The sequence below is a fragment of the Ciconia boyciana genome, chromosome 17 (genome assembly GCF_034638445.1).
Source record: "Ciconia boyciana chromosome 17, ASM3463844v1, whole genome shotgun sequence".
NCBI classification, from domain to species: domain Eukaryota; kingdom Metazoa; phylum Chordata; class Aves; order Ciconiiformes; family Ciconiidae; genus Ciconia; species Ciconia boyciana.
In genome coordinates, this window is record NC_132950.1 from 12,062,225 (window position 1) to 12,077,170 (window position 14,946).

At 38.4% G+C, this 14,946-nt stretch overlaps 1 protein-coding gene across 13 annotated transcripts in view; it reads right to left on the bottom strand.

The window, feature by feature from the left end:
• LYRM9 (LYR motif containing 9) overlaps positions 1-14,946 on the bottom strand; it is a 44,971-nt gene that overhangs the window by 3,526 nt on the left and 26,499 nt on the right. For all 13 annotated transcript variants that reach the window (XM_072881968.1, XM_072881967.1, XM_072881979.1 and 10 more), the window contains 2 exons: positions 982-1,122; positions 163-255 (listed from right to left, as the gene is read on the bottom strand). In XM_072881968.1, coding sequence (XP_072738069.1) covers positions 163-255; positions 982-1,107 — 219 coding nt within the window. In that variant the 5' untranslated portion in view covers positions 1,108-1,122. The remainder of the gene's footprint in view (positions 1-162; positions 256-981; positions 1,123-14,946) is intronic.

Consider the following 14,946-nt stretch of genomic DNA (forward strand, 5'->3'; position numbering starts at 1 on the left):
TATCACAATCATAAATCCCTCATGGCTAGGCATTTCCTTTCACCCAGACACTTCAATGTCCAGGACAATGAAACAGTTTGCTGTTCCTAACTTGCTTTGCAATGTTTTCTTCTTTGATCTGAACTGAGAGAGCACAAAACTTAGACAATCTGATGCACTTACTTTATTCATGACCCAGTCAGCATCTTCAATGGCTCTCTTAATAATCTGCTGGATTCGCTCAGGATTGTCTTCATCGGCATGAACTTTGAAACTCTGCAACATTCAAAGTGTTACACTGACCAGCCAACTTAACGCAACAGTTGTCAAAATAAGGATCGCTTTTAAATCTCAAAGAAAATATTTGATGCAAACAAACTGTTGCTCTGAAAAGGTAAAAATATACATTGTAGCACCTGGCTGTGCTATTTCCATAACAAGTCTTGTTAAATGTAATGTCATATGAAGTATTTTACTCCTTTCGTACATCATCAGCAAAAAAACCCCAGAGAACTTCAACTCAGAACAACAACTGAAATTGTCTGGTACGTTAAAACCAGAAAGACACAGGACAACAGATACAATCAAAGGCATGAAACTACTTCCATATGAACAATTAGATGAGATTTACCCTGCCAGGGAGGGGATTGGGAGCAGGATATATAAATTTAAAAAAAATGACTGATAAGGAACCAGTAAGTTTTACCACAAAAGATGTGTTTAGGTGAGTAAGGAACGATTGTTCACTTGACTAACACAAGAATTAGAGATGAAAGCCAAGGAAAATAGAAGGTTTCAGATTCAAAGCAAACAAAAAGAAATGCTCCTTCACATGCTCCCAGTGTAATCCTTCAAATTCACTAATGTTTCATGCTTGCAGAAGAATAACTTTTTAAGTGCCAGGAGTTATAAAAAGTTGGTCCAACCTGTAGGAGAAAAACAAAACCAAAAAACACCCCACAACACTGAATTCCACCAACAGAAAAGAAATCTGTTTCTCACCTGCCTGACTGCATGTCTGTAATGCTGACGAATATTCTCTTCAGGAAGCTGCTTACAGCATCGAAGCAGGTAACGATACAACTGCAAAGAGTTCTGAACTAATTCAGCATTCGGTAGTGGGGCCATTATCAAACTTTTTAGCTGTTGAAAATAAAAAACACAAATCAAGATACCTAATGAATTTTATTAAAAACACACAAATAAAAGTAATTTTACAACAATGAAAACAGGGCCAGCAAATTAAAGTTTAGCAGCATAACTTGAGGAAACTTTAGAAGAAAACATAATATGAAATGAATCAGAACTTGCTTAGTTTATGGACAGATGGGGGTTAGTTGTCATTGATCAAAATATTAAAATAAAGAAGTGTGCAGTTCAGGCAAGAAGATCACTTTATGATGGTAATATTAAGGTGTATTTGCAATATTAAATTTTTTCTAGTTTAAAAAAAGACCCGCAGTGTAAGCTGCTATCAGTATACAAAGCAGTATTGCAGCCCTGAGGGAGTTTTCTACTTGATAAGCCATGATTCTTAGATTCATTCAAGCTTCCAGTGCTTTCCTTAAGCATCCATAAGAGTCCATCCACATGGTGACACTGTACAATGAGGACGCTCATAATTGCTACAAGTGGTGTTGGAATTTAACAATAGTTCCTAGCACTCTCATTCTCTCAAGAATATCTTGTGAGCTGGCTTACGTATGTCAGGCTTTAACTTGAAATAACATGTACAAATATAGGAGACGATAGGCAAAAATAGATAGGTTTGAAATTTTCCATTTTTTTGGTAACAGCAACAGGAAAAGAACAAAGCTAACAAGTTTCACCTCCATAACTATACTTACATATTGTAACAATAAGTCCATCCAAGCTATATGAAGTGCTAATCAAATACTGTAAATGACTTGTCATTTAACAGATGGCTACCATCTGCAGAGAACTAAATTAACATTTGGAAAAAAGCACTTTTACATCATTACTCTTAAGAATAAAGATAATAAATAAGTAACTGAATAATGAAGTAGGTGTATGGCATTATTTTAGTACCCGTTATGATACTTACTCATCATTTAGAATATTTTTTTCCTTTTTCTTAAGTAATTTAAGTCCTTCGGCCAAATTTATTTCAGAATAGAACACCACAGCTATTGCATGCCTGGGCTGTATATTTGCATAGACTAGCTCTTCTTGCAGTGGGAAAAATCTTCTCACTATGTACCTATGGAATGCCCATCAATGGGATATGTACTATTGTAATCTCTGCTCTCAGTAAAACAAAATTCCATCTCAGTCTATAACTAAGTAGATATAAATTAGCATACCTCTATAGCAGTAACAAGAGCTATGCTGATTTACAGTAGCAGAGGTCACTGAAAAATCTTTAATTAATTTTAGGCACAAAAAGTATGATTCTTCTACATGAAGAAAATTAAAGAATTCTATGACAAAAACACAGAATGTGTCTTATTCTTGAGGGATGGGACTCTACAACATTGCTTTACTTATGACACAAAACCACAGTACAAAGTCATATCTGAGCACCTCACGGTATTGTTTTTTTCTGTTCATTACTGAAAGATTGGGCGAAATCTATGGTATACTGATTTTCTGAATCTAACTATCCTTTGTCAAAAGTAACATCTTGTAAAACAAGAGGGAGCTGTTCCTGTGGCAGAGCTTCTTGTCTACAGGAAACGTGTGAGAAAATGCTAATATTGCAAGGCTCTATTATCCGTATTGGAATTGTGCCCATACTCTTCAGTCCAGGATTGAGGCTCTATCATGGGAGGTACTATATATACATACATATCTAATGAAAAAGTTTCTGCCACAAAGAATTTAAAGGCAGACTAATGACAAGTCATAAGATGAGACAGAACGAGGCAGATGAGCCAAACAGGTGGGATGGGAATGGGGAGGAGGTGACAGTAATATGAGCCTGTTTTTGTGTAGACTAATAGAGCACACAATATAGCTCACCACCTGCTTAGCTGATATCAACAGGCAAGTTTTATAACACTATTTTTTTTAAGGACCTGCAGAACCATAGTGAGTCACAGCTGATGGGTGTTATGGAAGCCCCTAAGAAAGGCTCTGGTGACACTTCAGAAAAAGCTTTTCTAGCCTCCAAGGGAAAAAGATAACTGTCTTAAGGAAGTACTTAACAGGGTTACTATCTCATGAGCTGGTGATGTAAACTATTAAAACTAATTCTAAGATATACAATAGGTTTAATAGGCATAAACCTTTGAAGAACATGTCAGGATCCCTTTCCTGCTTATTTATACTGACATCTTTCTTTACATCTGAAACAGGCTCTGTGTAGTTCATTTGTGACTTTACTCAAAACCACTTTAGCAGCACTTTGAACAAGCAAAGCCCTTTCCCCACAGTATTAGAGCATATAGATTTACGACAAACAGTACTACAAAACAAATGCTGATCACAGTGACTAACTCCCTAGTGAAAAATACCCATGGAAGTTACAAAAATCCCAAATTGACTTTCATTACCAATATGCCACATTTTTCTGTGATTGCAATGAGCTGAAGGATGTGTGTATGGTGTTTACCCTGATTCTGTTATTAACATTACAAAAAAACCCCTAACCAACCAAAAAAAGGCTGTTGGACCCCAAGCTCTGTAAGCTATAATGGCTGTGATGACTTTCCACTGGAGCTAATACAATGCAGCTTGTCAATTACCTGCACAAGAGTCAGCTTGGTCACTTCCTTAATTAATCATAGGTTAATGACTACCTAGTCACAGGATCTTGGAAAGAAAAGTAGAAAAAGGCCATTCCCAAGATCGATAAATGGGTGGTGGCAATGTCAAATATGGCAACTGGAAATCCTGTTGTTTTGTATCACGCTGGTAGGGCCCCATCCAGTGCAAGAACAGCTAATACCATTACAAAACCAAAAGGTGGATCAAATTTTACATTTAAGATAACTGATTTGGTTGTTATTACTAAAGTCTGGAATAAAGATCTTGGGACTGAAATGGTATAACATTTAGGAAAGATTCCATGGATAAAATGCAAAAAGTGTCATTTCCGATTTTTAGTTACAGGTAACTCAGTAGAAGATGATGTTGACTGGAGTAAATTTTCAAACACCTCCTTCTCTCAACATGGTTGAGTGCGATATCATGATGTCTTGTGGGCAAGAAATCTTAATTAGTTGGCTCCTAGAATCTGTCCTCATAACCTTTACCCTCTGCCAGTTATCCACTCCTCCCACAATTGACATGCCCTAACGAAGGTAGATCTGCACCGGCCTCTGACAGGTCAGTGATGTGCCAGTAAAGCTCTCGCACCCCTGAAGAGTCCCATCTTTCTCTAGTATCTAAAACTGACAAGTGGTTTTCTGCACTTTGAGCTTCACGGGGTGTGTTTGCTTCTGAATACTTGATATGTTCTATCAGTAAAGTGCAAGAGATGAGGTAAGACTTCACAATGATCCCTCCTGAGAATTATTCACAGCCAAAATATGGTTTCCATTAGCTTTCACGAACAATTAGAAAACCATTCTTCCATTGTGAGGGCAATAAGTTGGCTCTATACTGCTGCCACAATCTTTTCATTCTGCTTGTTTGATTCCAGTTCTGTTTTTTCATATTTGTTTAATAAAAGCCATTCGGCCTCACACACTACAGGAATCGAATACTGTCCAAAAAAAACACATGGAGGGCAGAAAGATGTTACAAAAATTCAGAAATATAGACCAAGAGCTGACTTTTCAAAATGGCTTTAGTCTGACTAGTCCAATTATAGCACACAAGATGTGCTAATTATGGCTTTACCTAAAAAGTTCAGCTTAAAATACAGATCAGAATACCCCCAGGCTTCAAAATGTTCATATCTTGTTTTCTTCCAATCTTTTTTCTCTAAAAGACCATTTTCTCTTTGCAATGAAACCTATGCTGGGCATCAGCTCCATGCATTTTTTGGTTTGGACTCATTTATTTGGCATTTGAGTACAGGAGGTGATTATACTCTTGAGAGTCAGTAGAGAGATCCCTGCATTCCCTCTCCAACCAGTAGCAAGACAAGCAACTCCAAAATGTGACTCAAATAATACATAGACGGAATTACTCCCTGCCCTTCTCTCCATTGAACACAGAAGGAGTAGCAAAACAAGAATTATAATATAGGTCCTGCAGTTACAAGCCTAAATTAGGTAGGATGATTCCAAGTCTGTGTCCTATTTTGAAAACAGAAATATAATCATAGAATGGTCTGGGTTGGGAGGGACCTTTAAAGATTAGCTAGTCCAACCCCCTTGCCATGGGCAGGGACATCTTTCAGTGGGTCACATTGCTCAAAGCCCCATCTGACCTGATGGGGCTTTAAACACTTCCAATAATGGGGCAATAATATAAAATATACCATCAAATAAAATAAAAGAGTTTGTTTCAGAATGGCTTTCAGTTTTGTTTTGGCATACTGGACACCTCATGGTATAACACCCCATCGGACTTACTTTCCAAGTGTTGAAGGCTTCAACAGGTACCTCAAGAAGGTATCTGTATATGTTATTTTTCTAACTGCAACATGGGGTTCAATCCTAGGGCTTCTCTTCCAGCATACACCTTTCACTCCACCCTTGATAGCACTCAGCACCAACTTCCTTCCTTGACTTCTTTTCTAAAGGTGTTTTCTTAGGAACCCTTCTAATACAAATGGACTTCAAAAATAGATTCTGGTACCCTCCTTCAGTTTCGTCCTAGTGCTCAGTTCAGTGACATCTCTGTATACCCCTACTACGTGTCAGTGCAAACAGGAATGAAACTTTGAAAATTGTCTTGTTTTGTTATTGCAAACACTTTTGCTTTTGCTTTCCTTTCCTGCTTAGGATATTTAGATTCACCTGACATCTGGCTCCTCCCCTACTATTTAAATTGAACTTTCAGTGTTCAACTGGTATTACCTTTTTAATTTAAGTATTTTGGGGTTGCCAATTTACACCGTATGCTGTAAGAAACATTTACTATATAAACATCATGCTGAATCTCCTCCTTCAGTTTTCCCCTGGCATTTAGTACTGCAGGTGACAAAACTGAGAAAGATGTATGTAGACCGAGTAATATTCCTGACACATACTGATAGTTCAAGGGATTCTGTCACAACAATATTCAATTTGTAGAAGGAGATGCCAATGTTCGTCTTTTTCAGAGGAACTGGGATGTGAGGCTTTTATTTTTTGATCAATACCTAGATTTACTTGTCTTTCATAACAAGAAGTTAAAGAATACAGTAACATACATGTTGCCTTTCTTTGGTAGCCTTGAATTTTTTACCATGAAATTACACAGGGGAAGCAAGACCTATTCAAGAAAGTTGGGATGTCCTCTGTGTATCTCACTGTATTTCTCTCTTTTACCACTACATTTGAACAAGAACTGCCTGAACAGATACAGTTATAAAAAGAAGGCAAATGAAAAACAGAAAACAGCTACAAGGCATGCCAGAAATCAAAAAAAATACACCATGTTAATGGCCCCGGGACTGTCAAGGTGCTTTATCTGTCAGTCATTTAAAGCCTAATTAATCAAGTCATTTTTCTGAAGAATAAAGCGCCTTCTAGAGTCGCTAAAAAGTTACAAAAAGTTACTGAAGCTTAAGGATTACCATTTAGAGGTGTTGCACCCACAGACATCTACCTAGCTTTTTATGTATTTCTGAATCTTCTGTTACCATGCCCTGAGTGTCTCCCAGTGTCTGATATAGACACAAGAACACTGCTCTGAGACTGCCGACTGCTCTCATCAATAGGAAACGAGGCACAGAAATTAACTGACTAGACCAGCTTCACATGGGATATCTTTGGCTCCAACCAATGTTTTCCTTTTCTCCTTCCTTCAGTGGCAGTTGTACACATTCTCCAACTCTGAAATTCAAGCTTTAATACAGCTAGTTTTTTTGTTTAGAACCCAAATGGCTACATGTTGAGTCAGGCAATTCACATACAAGAATATCTGAAGCCACCCAACTTATTTGCTGTGCCCTACAGCCCATGACTTGACATGGAGAGCAATGCTAGCATGGTCAGCAGAGGACAAAGGCCTTCTGCATGTTACAGAAAGGGTCCACAGGGAAACAACTGTGCCTTGAAGCTGAATGCTTGAGCCATGCTGCCTCACTGGACTAATGCAAAGCTGGGCATTCACCATTACTATATAGTTAAACTAAATGCCGCACTTTGAATACATGGCACTTTTTTTTTCTTAAAATAGTCTAGTCTCCTGCGAGTACAGCGTCTCAAAATACTAAAGCAGTCCAATAACCACAGGAAAAGTGGATATTTGAAAATAAGAGGTGAACCCTATAAAAACCCCAGTGCTTTTGCCATTATCATCATTTTTGCATTCTCCATACAGAAGAAGGTTTTATCTTTTATGCAATATGCACAAATGTAGATTAATAACAATAAGAAAAATGGACCCATTCCATAACCCTGAGTGTAGACAAAGTTGGGATCTGAATACTATTTCTCAAACTAAGCTTTCCTGAAATAAAATAAAAAAGTGTATTGTGAAACAACAAAATTCCCTTACTTAATGAAAAGCAGTTATGGAAGGAAAAAAATTGCTACAGTAATAAGTCCTCCTTCTCTAAACGATAAACCCACATACATGTTAAAGATAGATGAAGAGCTTCATTTATGTAAGTGATGGGGCACTGTAACCACTGACTGTGACTTACCAACACAGAAGTAGTGCTACAAGCGAGCAGAATACAAAGACCATCTGTGCACCTAGATGTAAGCTAACCCCTCACCCCACTATGTGGCAGCTTAAAGTATGGCCTGGGTCTACACTCAACTCTCTGAACTCAGTGCAAATCAGAACTGGGCATAGGATTCAACTTGTTACTTACACGAACCTATGGGAATATGTTTTTTTATCATCCAGTACAGAAATCTAGAATATGCAGTTGGACTGAAGTTGATCTGAACCTAAATTTAACTTTACACACAGGTTTTTTGGGCTAGAGCCTTAGATGGTAAGAACTGGTATAGTTCCACCGACCCTAAGAACCGGACCCTGTATTTCACATATTCCCACCAAATACAGTAAAACATCCCAATTCAATACAGATCCCAAAATATACTTTGGGACTAGGGCCAATTTGCTGAGTTGTTTCTAGGCTTTGATGTGTAAACTCATCATATGTCATTGTGCTCTAATTAAACCTAAGTGGTGCAATAGATTTCCTGTCACAAAAGCGAAGATCCCTCATATGTTGGGAACGTATAGGACAGCTTGCTTCAGCATAAAGAAAATAAGCTATGGGAGAGAGCAAGAAACCAGAGTCACGTAAACATATGAATATGGAAGGATTAAACTAATCAATGGAATTGAAAATGTTGTTTCACTGTAGATAATTAGGAATCTTTCACTGTAGTAATTTTTCATAGGAAAATGATGAGCTGTTGAATCCAAATCATGTGACAAATACATTTATACTGATGAATTTCAGAGAAAAATCCTTCACCTTCCCACAACTACTGGACTTTCTAATAGATTTGAAGATTGATGTTTTCACCAGGTCTAGTTATCAAGCAAATACTGTATGAGGCTCCCAGACTGAAAGAAAAAAAAATATCCCGAGTTCTGACAGATTCATAGCTGCAAAAATGCTACAAATTTTGTGACATGGGTGAGCTTCACAGGGAAGTTTATCACGAAAGTATTTTTTTTTCCTCCGCATGTAACTTCAGTGTTTGCAGTACCATTTCCAGTGAAAACTTCACTGGAAATCTACCACAGCACGTGGAAAGCTTGACAGCTATTTTGGTAAAATGACTGTTTAATGAGAAATAATCTTACGACCTGACCCACTATTAAGTTCTAAGATACCAGGGCACTGTATGAGTACAGCTCAACAGTGAATAGATCCTGAAAACAGGTAAGGCTAAACTCTGCACTTGTACACCCCACCACATTGGAGAATTTGCATAGTTACTACAGTAATTTGCCCCTTACTTGGCACAAAAAGGACAATGAAGCATAGTAAGAATCTGCACTATTGCCTTTTGTTCTAAAAACATCCCTCCTCGAATCTCACAAATGTTGCCATTTTTATCTGCCAAGAAAAAACCCTCGACCTCACAAAATCTGGCTATAATCCTGACTAATAACGTAAATCTCCTTCTGACAACTTAAATATCATGCATAGCACAACAAACAAACTATCTAAACCAAGAACTGTTGAGTCAGAAATAAAATAATCCACTAATTGTGCTTTTCTGGAATGGATGACTGTATAATGTCCTAATCAGAAGGCTGAAATCACATTTGCATTTAGATAAAGCCCTGTTTAAAAAGAGACAAGTATAAAAGGAGACACTGAGACTATTGTGGCATTTCTCTGCATTGCATAATCATTTACATTCCTGATAATGATATTCAGATAGCAAAGCAAAGGCTGACCAAAGCCAATTAATCTTGCACTCTGCATTAGCAAGCTTGTCAATTGACCCAGTGTATAGCTGAACCCATGATGATACCGATATGACACTTATGCCACTGCTCTCAGATGGGTTTTTTTCCCTGCTACTGTGACTGTTTTTCAAGCAAATCCCTACGGTTCAACAGTTAGAATCTCCATCCCTCTGGACTAGATTTAAACAGCCAAAGCTGGGCTTCAGAGATTGGAAGTGTTAAAGGACTGCAAGAGTTTCCTCAGCTGTTGCTGTTTACAGCTTGGCTCCCCCTTCCCTCTCTTCCCCCCAGTATACAGGCTGGAGATGTGTTTTCTTATTACTTCGAAGCATTACATCTTTAGAAGTCTAACTCGGGAATTTATGATTCCCTATCCTAGTCAAACCTCATGTTCTTTAAAGCATTGATTTTACAGTATCCTAGTAAAGTAGCACAGTAGTATTATGTCCATTTTTAACGATGAGGAACCAAGACAGACCTGGATTTCACTCACTCAATTTGGGCACTTAACCAATATAAAGCTAGCCTGGAACACTGCCTTGCCAGCTCACAGTAGTCAGGTGAGACACATACTCACTTCCACAGGGCAACAAAGATCCCAAGGTGTTGAATACCAACCACTAAGTAGTATGCGGCAGAATGGAGCTGGGTTCCCACAGACTGCCTCAGCATTCTAAACACTGAACCATCTTTCATGATAAATTTATCTTTACAATCGGGTTTTCTGCTGGGGAATGCATTGACCATTGCCATCCCACACAAAGCCAAGCACACAAAACAGAAGTTGGAGGGATAAGAAACTAGAAATGGAGAGACAGAAGCATTTGATACTACATTTTACTGTTCGCCCTGCATTATTGAAGGTACCTGTGGGATCCAAAAGCTGGTACCAGTGTTTGCAGCTGGCTCCAGGCTCTTGCTCCAGATTTTCTGTTAGAGTTGATCACACTGCATGTTCAAGAATAAATTCCTCAAAAAAACCCCCAAACCCATACCATCTCCTTGGGGGTTAGTAGGCTGTGTTTGAACTCAATCATAAAAATAGCTGAGAAGTACAGAGTGAATTTTGCAAATTAGGATTAAGCAAACAAACCTTGTAAAAAAAATTAATCAAAGAAAAACAAATGCAAAGCATCTATTGAGTAGCATTAGTTTAGTTTTAATTAGGAAGATGCTTCAGAATATTCCCAGCAGTATAAGTATTCATAAAACAGCAGAGAAATGGGCTGGTTTTTCAAATCTATGTGTGATTTTAGGTATCTCGGGAATTCAGTGTTGAACTTGGAACATCTTACACAGTTATCTTATCTAAGGTGCCAAAATTATTTGTCCTTCTTGAAGTGTCCAATAACAGACTCTGCAAGAAAAAAATCACTAGCGAACTCACTATTAAAAATTCATAGTCAAGTTCTGTAACCTGAGTCATTATGCCTTCACTGGACCTGCTTTTATTAGCGTGAATGCAGATTCCAAAAGTGGTATTTGTGCAAAATGAGATGGTAAGATTTTCTGCACAGGAAAATAATAATCAAACTGCCAAAATAAGAATGAAATTAGAACCCTTGTGAAACCTCTTTAACCAGAAAACATCTTGGTTCATGTTTTGACATCAGTCTAGGAAGACACCCAAATGGACTGCTGCTACTCGGAAGGATTCTTACCCTTTTGTCTTAGCATTTGGCTACATCAGTCCTCCCTTCCAGGTTTCACAGGTTCCCAGCTGGTAAATATAGGAAAGGCCTATGACTCTGGGCTCTGACTTCTTAAATACACTTACAGCTTCTTGCAGCAGAGTGGCAGACCTTACCAGTTTCAGTGAACTAACTGCCTTCTCCGGCAGTTAGTTTTATTACCCTGTAATGTATTGTCTTTATGCTCTAGTAGGTCACAGGAGAAGGACTAGTGCGCTGTGTTCAAGGCCAGCTCTATGGGTTCTGCTGCCCTAGGCAAACGTCCGTCCCTACCAAGTCACATTCACTCATAGAGCTACTGAATATTTTGCAGCCCTGGGCAATGGCCTGCCCTGTAGATACACCCCTTCTTGTGTATGGGTGAGCATGTACAATGCTGAAGTCACTTTCTAATAAACACATCTCTCCAGCATGCTGGGCTTTTATTAAGATCTGCTGTTTTGATGTGATCACTTCTGACGAGCTGTGGCCTGTCATTGTTGTGGATTTTGTCCTTTCTAAATATGATCTGTAAAGTCCTATTGCATGAATGATGACAGTCAGTCTTGTTCTGGTCACTTTATTTCTGTTGTTCTCTGCTTTATGCTTTGCTTGATGCATGAGGCAGAGAAGCAGCGTCAAATGACACTGCAACAGCAGCACATTTTGGGGGCACAGCCCTGCAGTGTAAAGCTAGCTTTACACAATATTAGTAGAGCATACGGGGGATTAAGAACTGGCTAAATGACAGATCTCAAAGATCTGTTTGTTGCCAAGGAATCACCATTGGTTGGACATCCTTCATACAGTTCTATAGCATCAGTATTAGGTCTAACGCTATTCAACACTATCAGCAGTTGCCTCCCTGCAAATATAAAATTATAATTGGTAAAGCTTGAGGATGACAAAGATTGCTAGAGCTGTACATAATGACAACAGGGCAATCGGAGAGAACGTGGTAAATTTCTGGATAAGCTGGGTCCAAAGTTGTGTTTTAATACACCTGAACATTATACAAACAACTCTGAGTGCAGGTTACACCTACACAATAGGGAACCATAACCCAGAAGGAATAGTTCTGAAAAGAACTAGATAGTCCCACTGAACATCAGCTCTCAGTGAGCTGCTGTGCAAAAAAAATTGACAGAGCGATCCCTAAACGCATAAACAAGGAAACTATGAACAAAAGGAAAAAAGTAACTTTACCTCTGAAAGGGGAATAGAGCTCCATTTTATTTTGTACATCTACATTTAAAAAAAAAAAAAAGATAAGGGCTGCCCCTATCATAGCAATTCATCCAGCACTCAACCTGCTACTGGAAGTCCATTGTAAAACACAAAAAGGAAAGAGCTTCACAGAGTTGAACTGTCCTGGCAATCAGCATGCAGCTTAGGACCTGTAAGGCACAGATGTCCTAGTCCAACACGAGTTGTCTGACTTAATGCAGAGTTTCCTGGGTCAAGTTTTAACACCACATTACATAGTGTCAGGCTGTATAATCTAGTTGTCATTCTGGTCTCAAACCCTGAAAACACAGGAAGGTGCTGAACAAAGATCTGAGCACACCTGATAGCCTAGCACACTCAGCACATAAGAGATCTCTGTTTTCAGGCTCTGAGAAGCACAGTTTGATTCTTACAGATCAAATGTAGGTTATATTTTGTATTTGCACTCTCTTTATGGTCCCTTTACTGCTGATGTAGTGTAAAGCAACTTTAAGGCAACTGGAAATCAGACCTATAATGCATTTTTCTTAGGGTCTGAGTAAAAGCTTAAAAGATCTGTATTGTAAAGGAAAACTGAATATAGACATAAATCAACATGATTATAAAAAGGCACAAAAGCTCTGGGGTTTGGCCATAAAAAGACATAAAATTCTTGTCATAATGAAGATCACTTATATAAATTAAACAAAGCCACAGGGCAAATGTTTTACCTTAGACTCTTGTTTGGTATCACAAAGCAGAGACATGCAATACATCAAACGGAGCAAATAAAACATTGAGACTTTTGCAATCTAACACCAGTGAGGAAACATGCTGCCCATACTGAGGCCAGATTACCCTGTTCTGGATAATTAATAAGCATGCTCAGACTAATTAGAGTAATATTCTTTGGAGTATGCTCACTAAATGTCAAGTTCAGGCAGCAATGGGAGGATAGGAACCTCTCTGGTTTAGGTGCAATTCAAACTTCTCTACTTACTCTTTTCTCCTGACAACAACAACTCCTGGCTCGAAGAAAATTCTGAAAGGCACAGTCTCAAAAGAACTTTATCTTCCCAGCTGTAAACTGCTCAGTTCAACTGCAGTCAACATGAATTTTGTTCTCAGTGGCCAAGCCTGTAAGTATTTACCTTTGAGATCACACTTGAATATGAACTGAGTTATATCTTTGTGCCATCAGCTTTAAAACAAAACTGCCTGTTCATTCCTTCCTTTCTTGTAAATACTGTATTTTGAAGTGTTCCAGCGCTTAGTTCCAGTTTAGCAATCATGCTTCTCCCTACTAATTTACAATAGTTGGTATAACAACTTTCTGGCTGGGCTTATATCACCTTCTAATACTTTTTGAATCTTCAAATTTTTGAAAAACTTCCAACTGGGCACAATACAAGCTACCACAAATTTTGTTAAAGGACAGATACCCAGTTGGCAGCATAACGTATGAAAGTTCTTTTGAGGGCTGCAAACATGCTGTCTTTGATTAATGAAAACATTAATTCTATGAACTATGGGTCATAAGCATGGGAAGAATAGTAAGCCTTACATAAGGTTTTGTCATGGTTCCTAACTTGATTCAGGAAGGACTGAAACGGGTTAAAGTTTATTTTACCTTTATGCTTTAAGATAGGCTCATTTTGCTCATTCAATCCAACTTCCTCTTTTTTTAAAAAAAGGCAAGCGGGTAAACACACATAATTCAAACAAGCAGCTATCACTTAGTGCAGAAAGGGCTCTACTTCGGAAAGTAAAAGTACAGAAGTTCCATAGAAGGACAAAGTAATGGGAAGGTAAAGAGTCAGAATTTAAAAAGCAAAAGTAGTCACTGTAACCCACACTACTGACTAAAGATTAATAAAAAACCTGTTGTTTTTTTTTAAACCAAGAATGCCTAACATATACCTCTTAACATTCCTTTAGTGCAAACATCATATGCAGTCTACAAGGGAATAAAACTTGCACTATAACAGGGCTTTCCAGTACGACCTCTCATTTTACCGATCTACCGCAGCACATCCTTTCCAGTCCTAACTATACACACATAATCCCTAGACTAATGACGATGGCACTTGTACGATGCCCTGGTATCTACAGTTCGCCCTGTAATTGTCCTTCCCAGCTTACATTATCCTTTACAGCGGCATCAAGAACAACTTGCTGTCTCATTATTTCAAATCCACACCTGCTGAAATTTAGCATCTTCCAATCCTTTGCTCTCAATCCAAGTAATAATCTGAGCCAAAACCTTCCCTGGCATACACCCTGTGTGTGGTGGAATTATACCAAGGATTAATTTGGCCCACCGCATCTTGAGCAAAATACATGCCTGTTCATGGGAGAAATGTTTATAAGCAGCAGTATTACCAAACATTTAAGTCTAGGAGTCTTTAGCCTCTTAAGGGGGATTTTAACTTGTACGGTTCACTAATCAGGGATTGTTACCATACCAACAGCTAATCATGTGGGCACATGCCTGCCATATCTTAGGAACATTTCTGAGGTCTTAAAGCCATATCTCAAGTTTTCCCAAAAACTTTACTGTCATTCTCCATGGCCTAGCCTAGCTCAAAGAGAATCTGTTTCATAAGAAAAAAGGAAAAGTCTGGCTAGCAACAAGCTTATC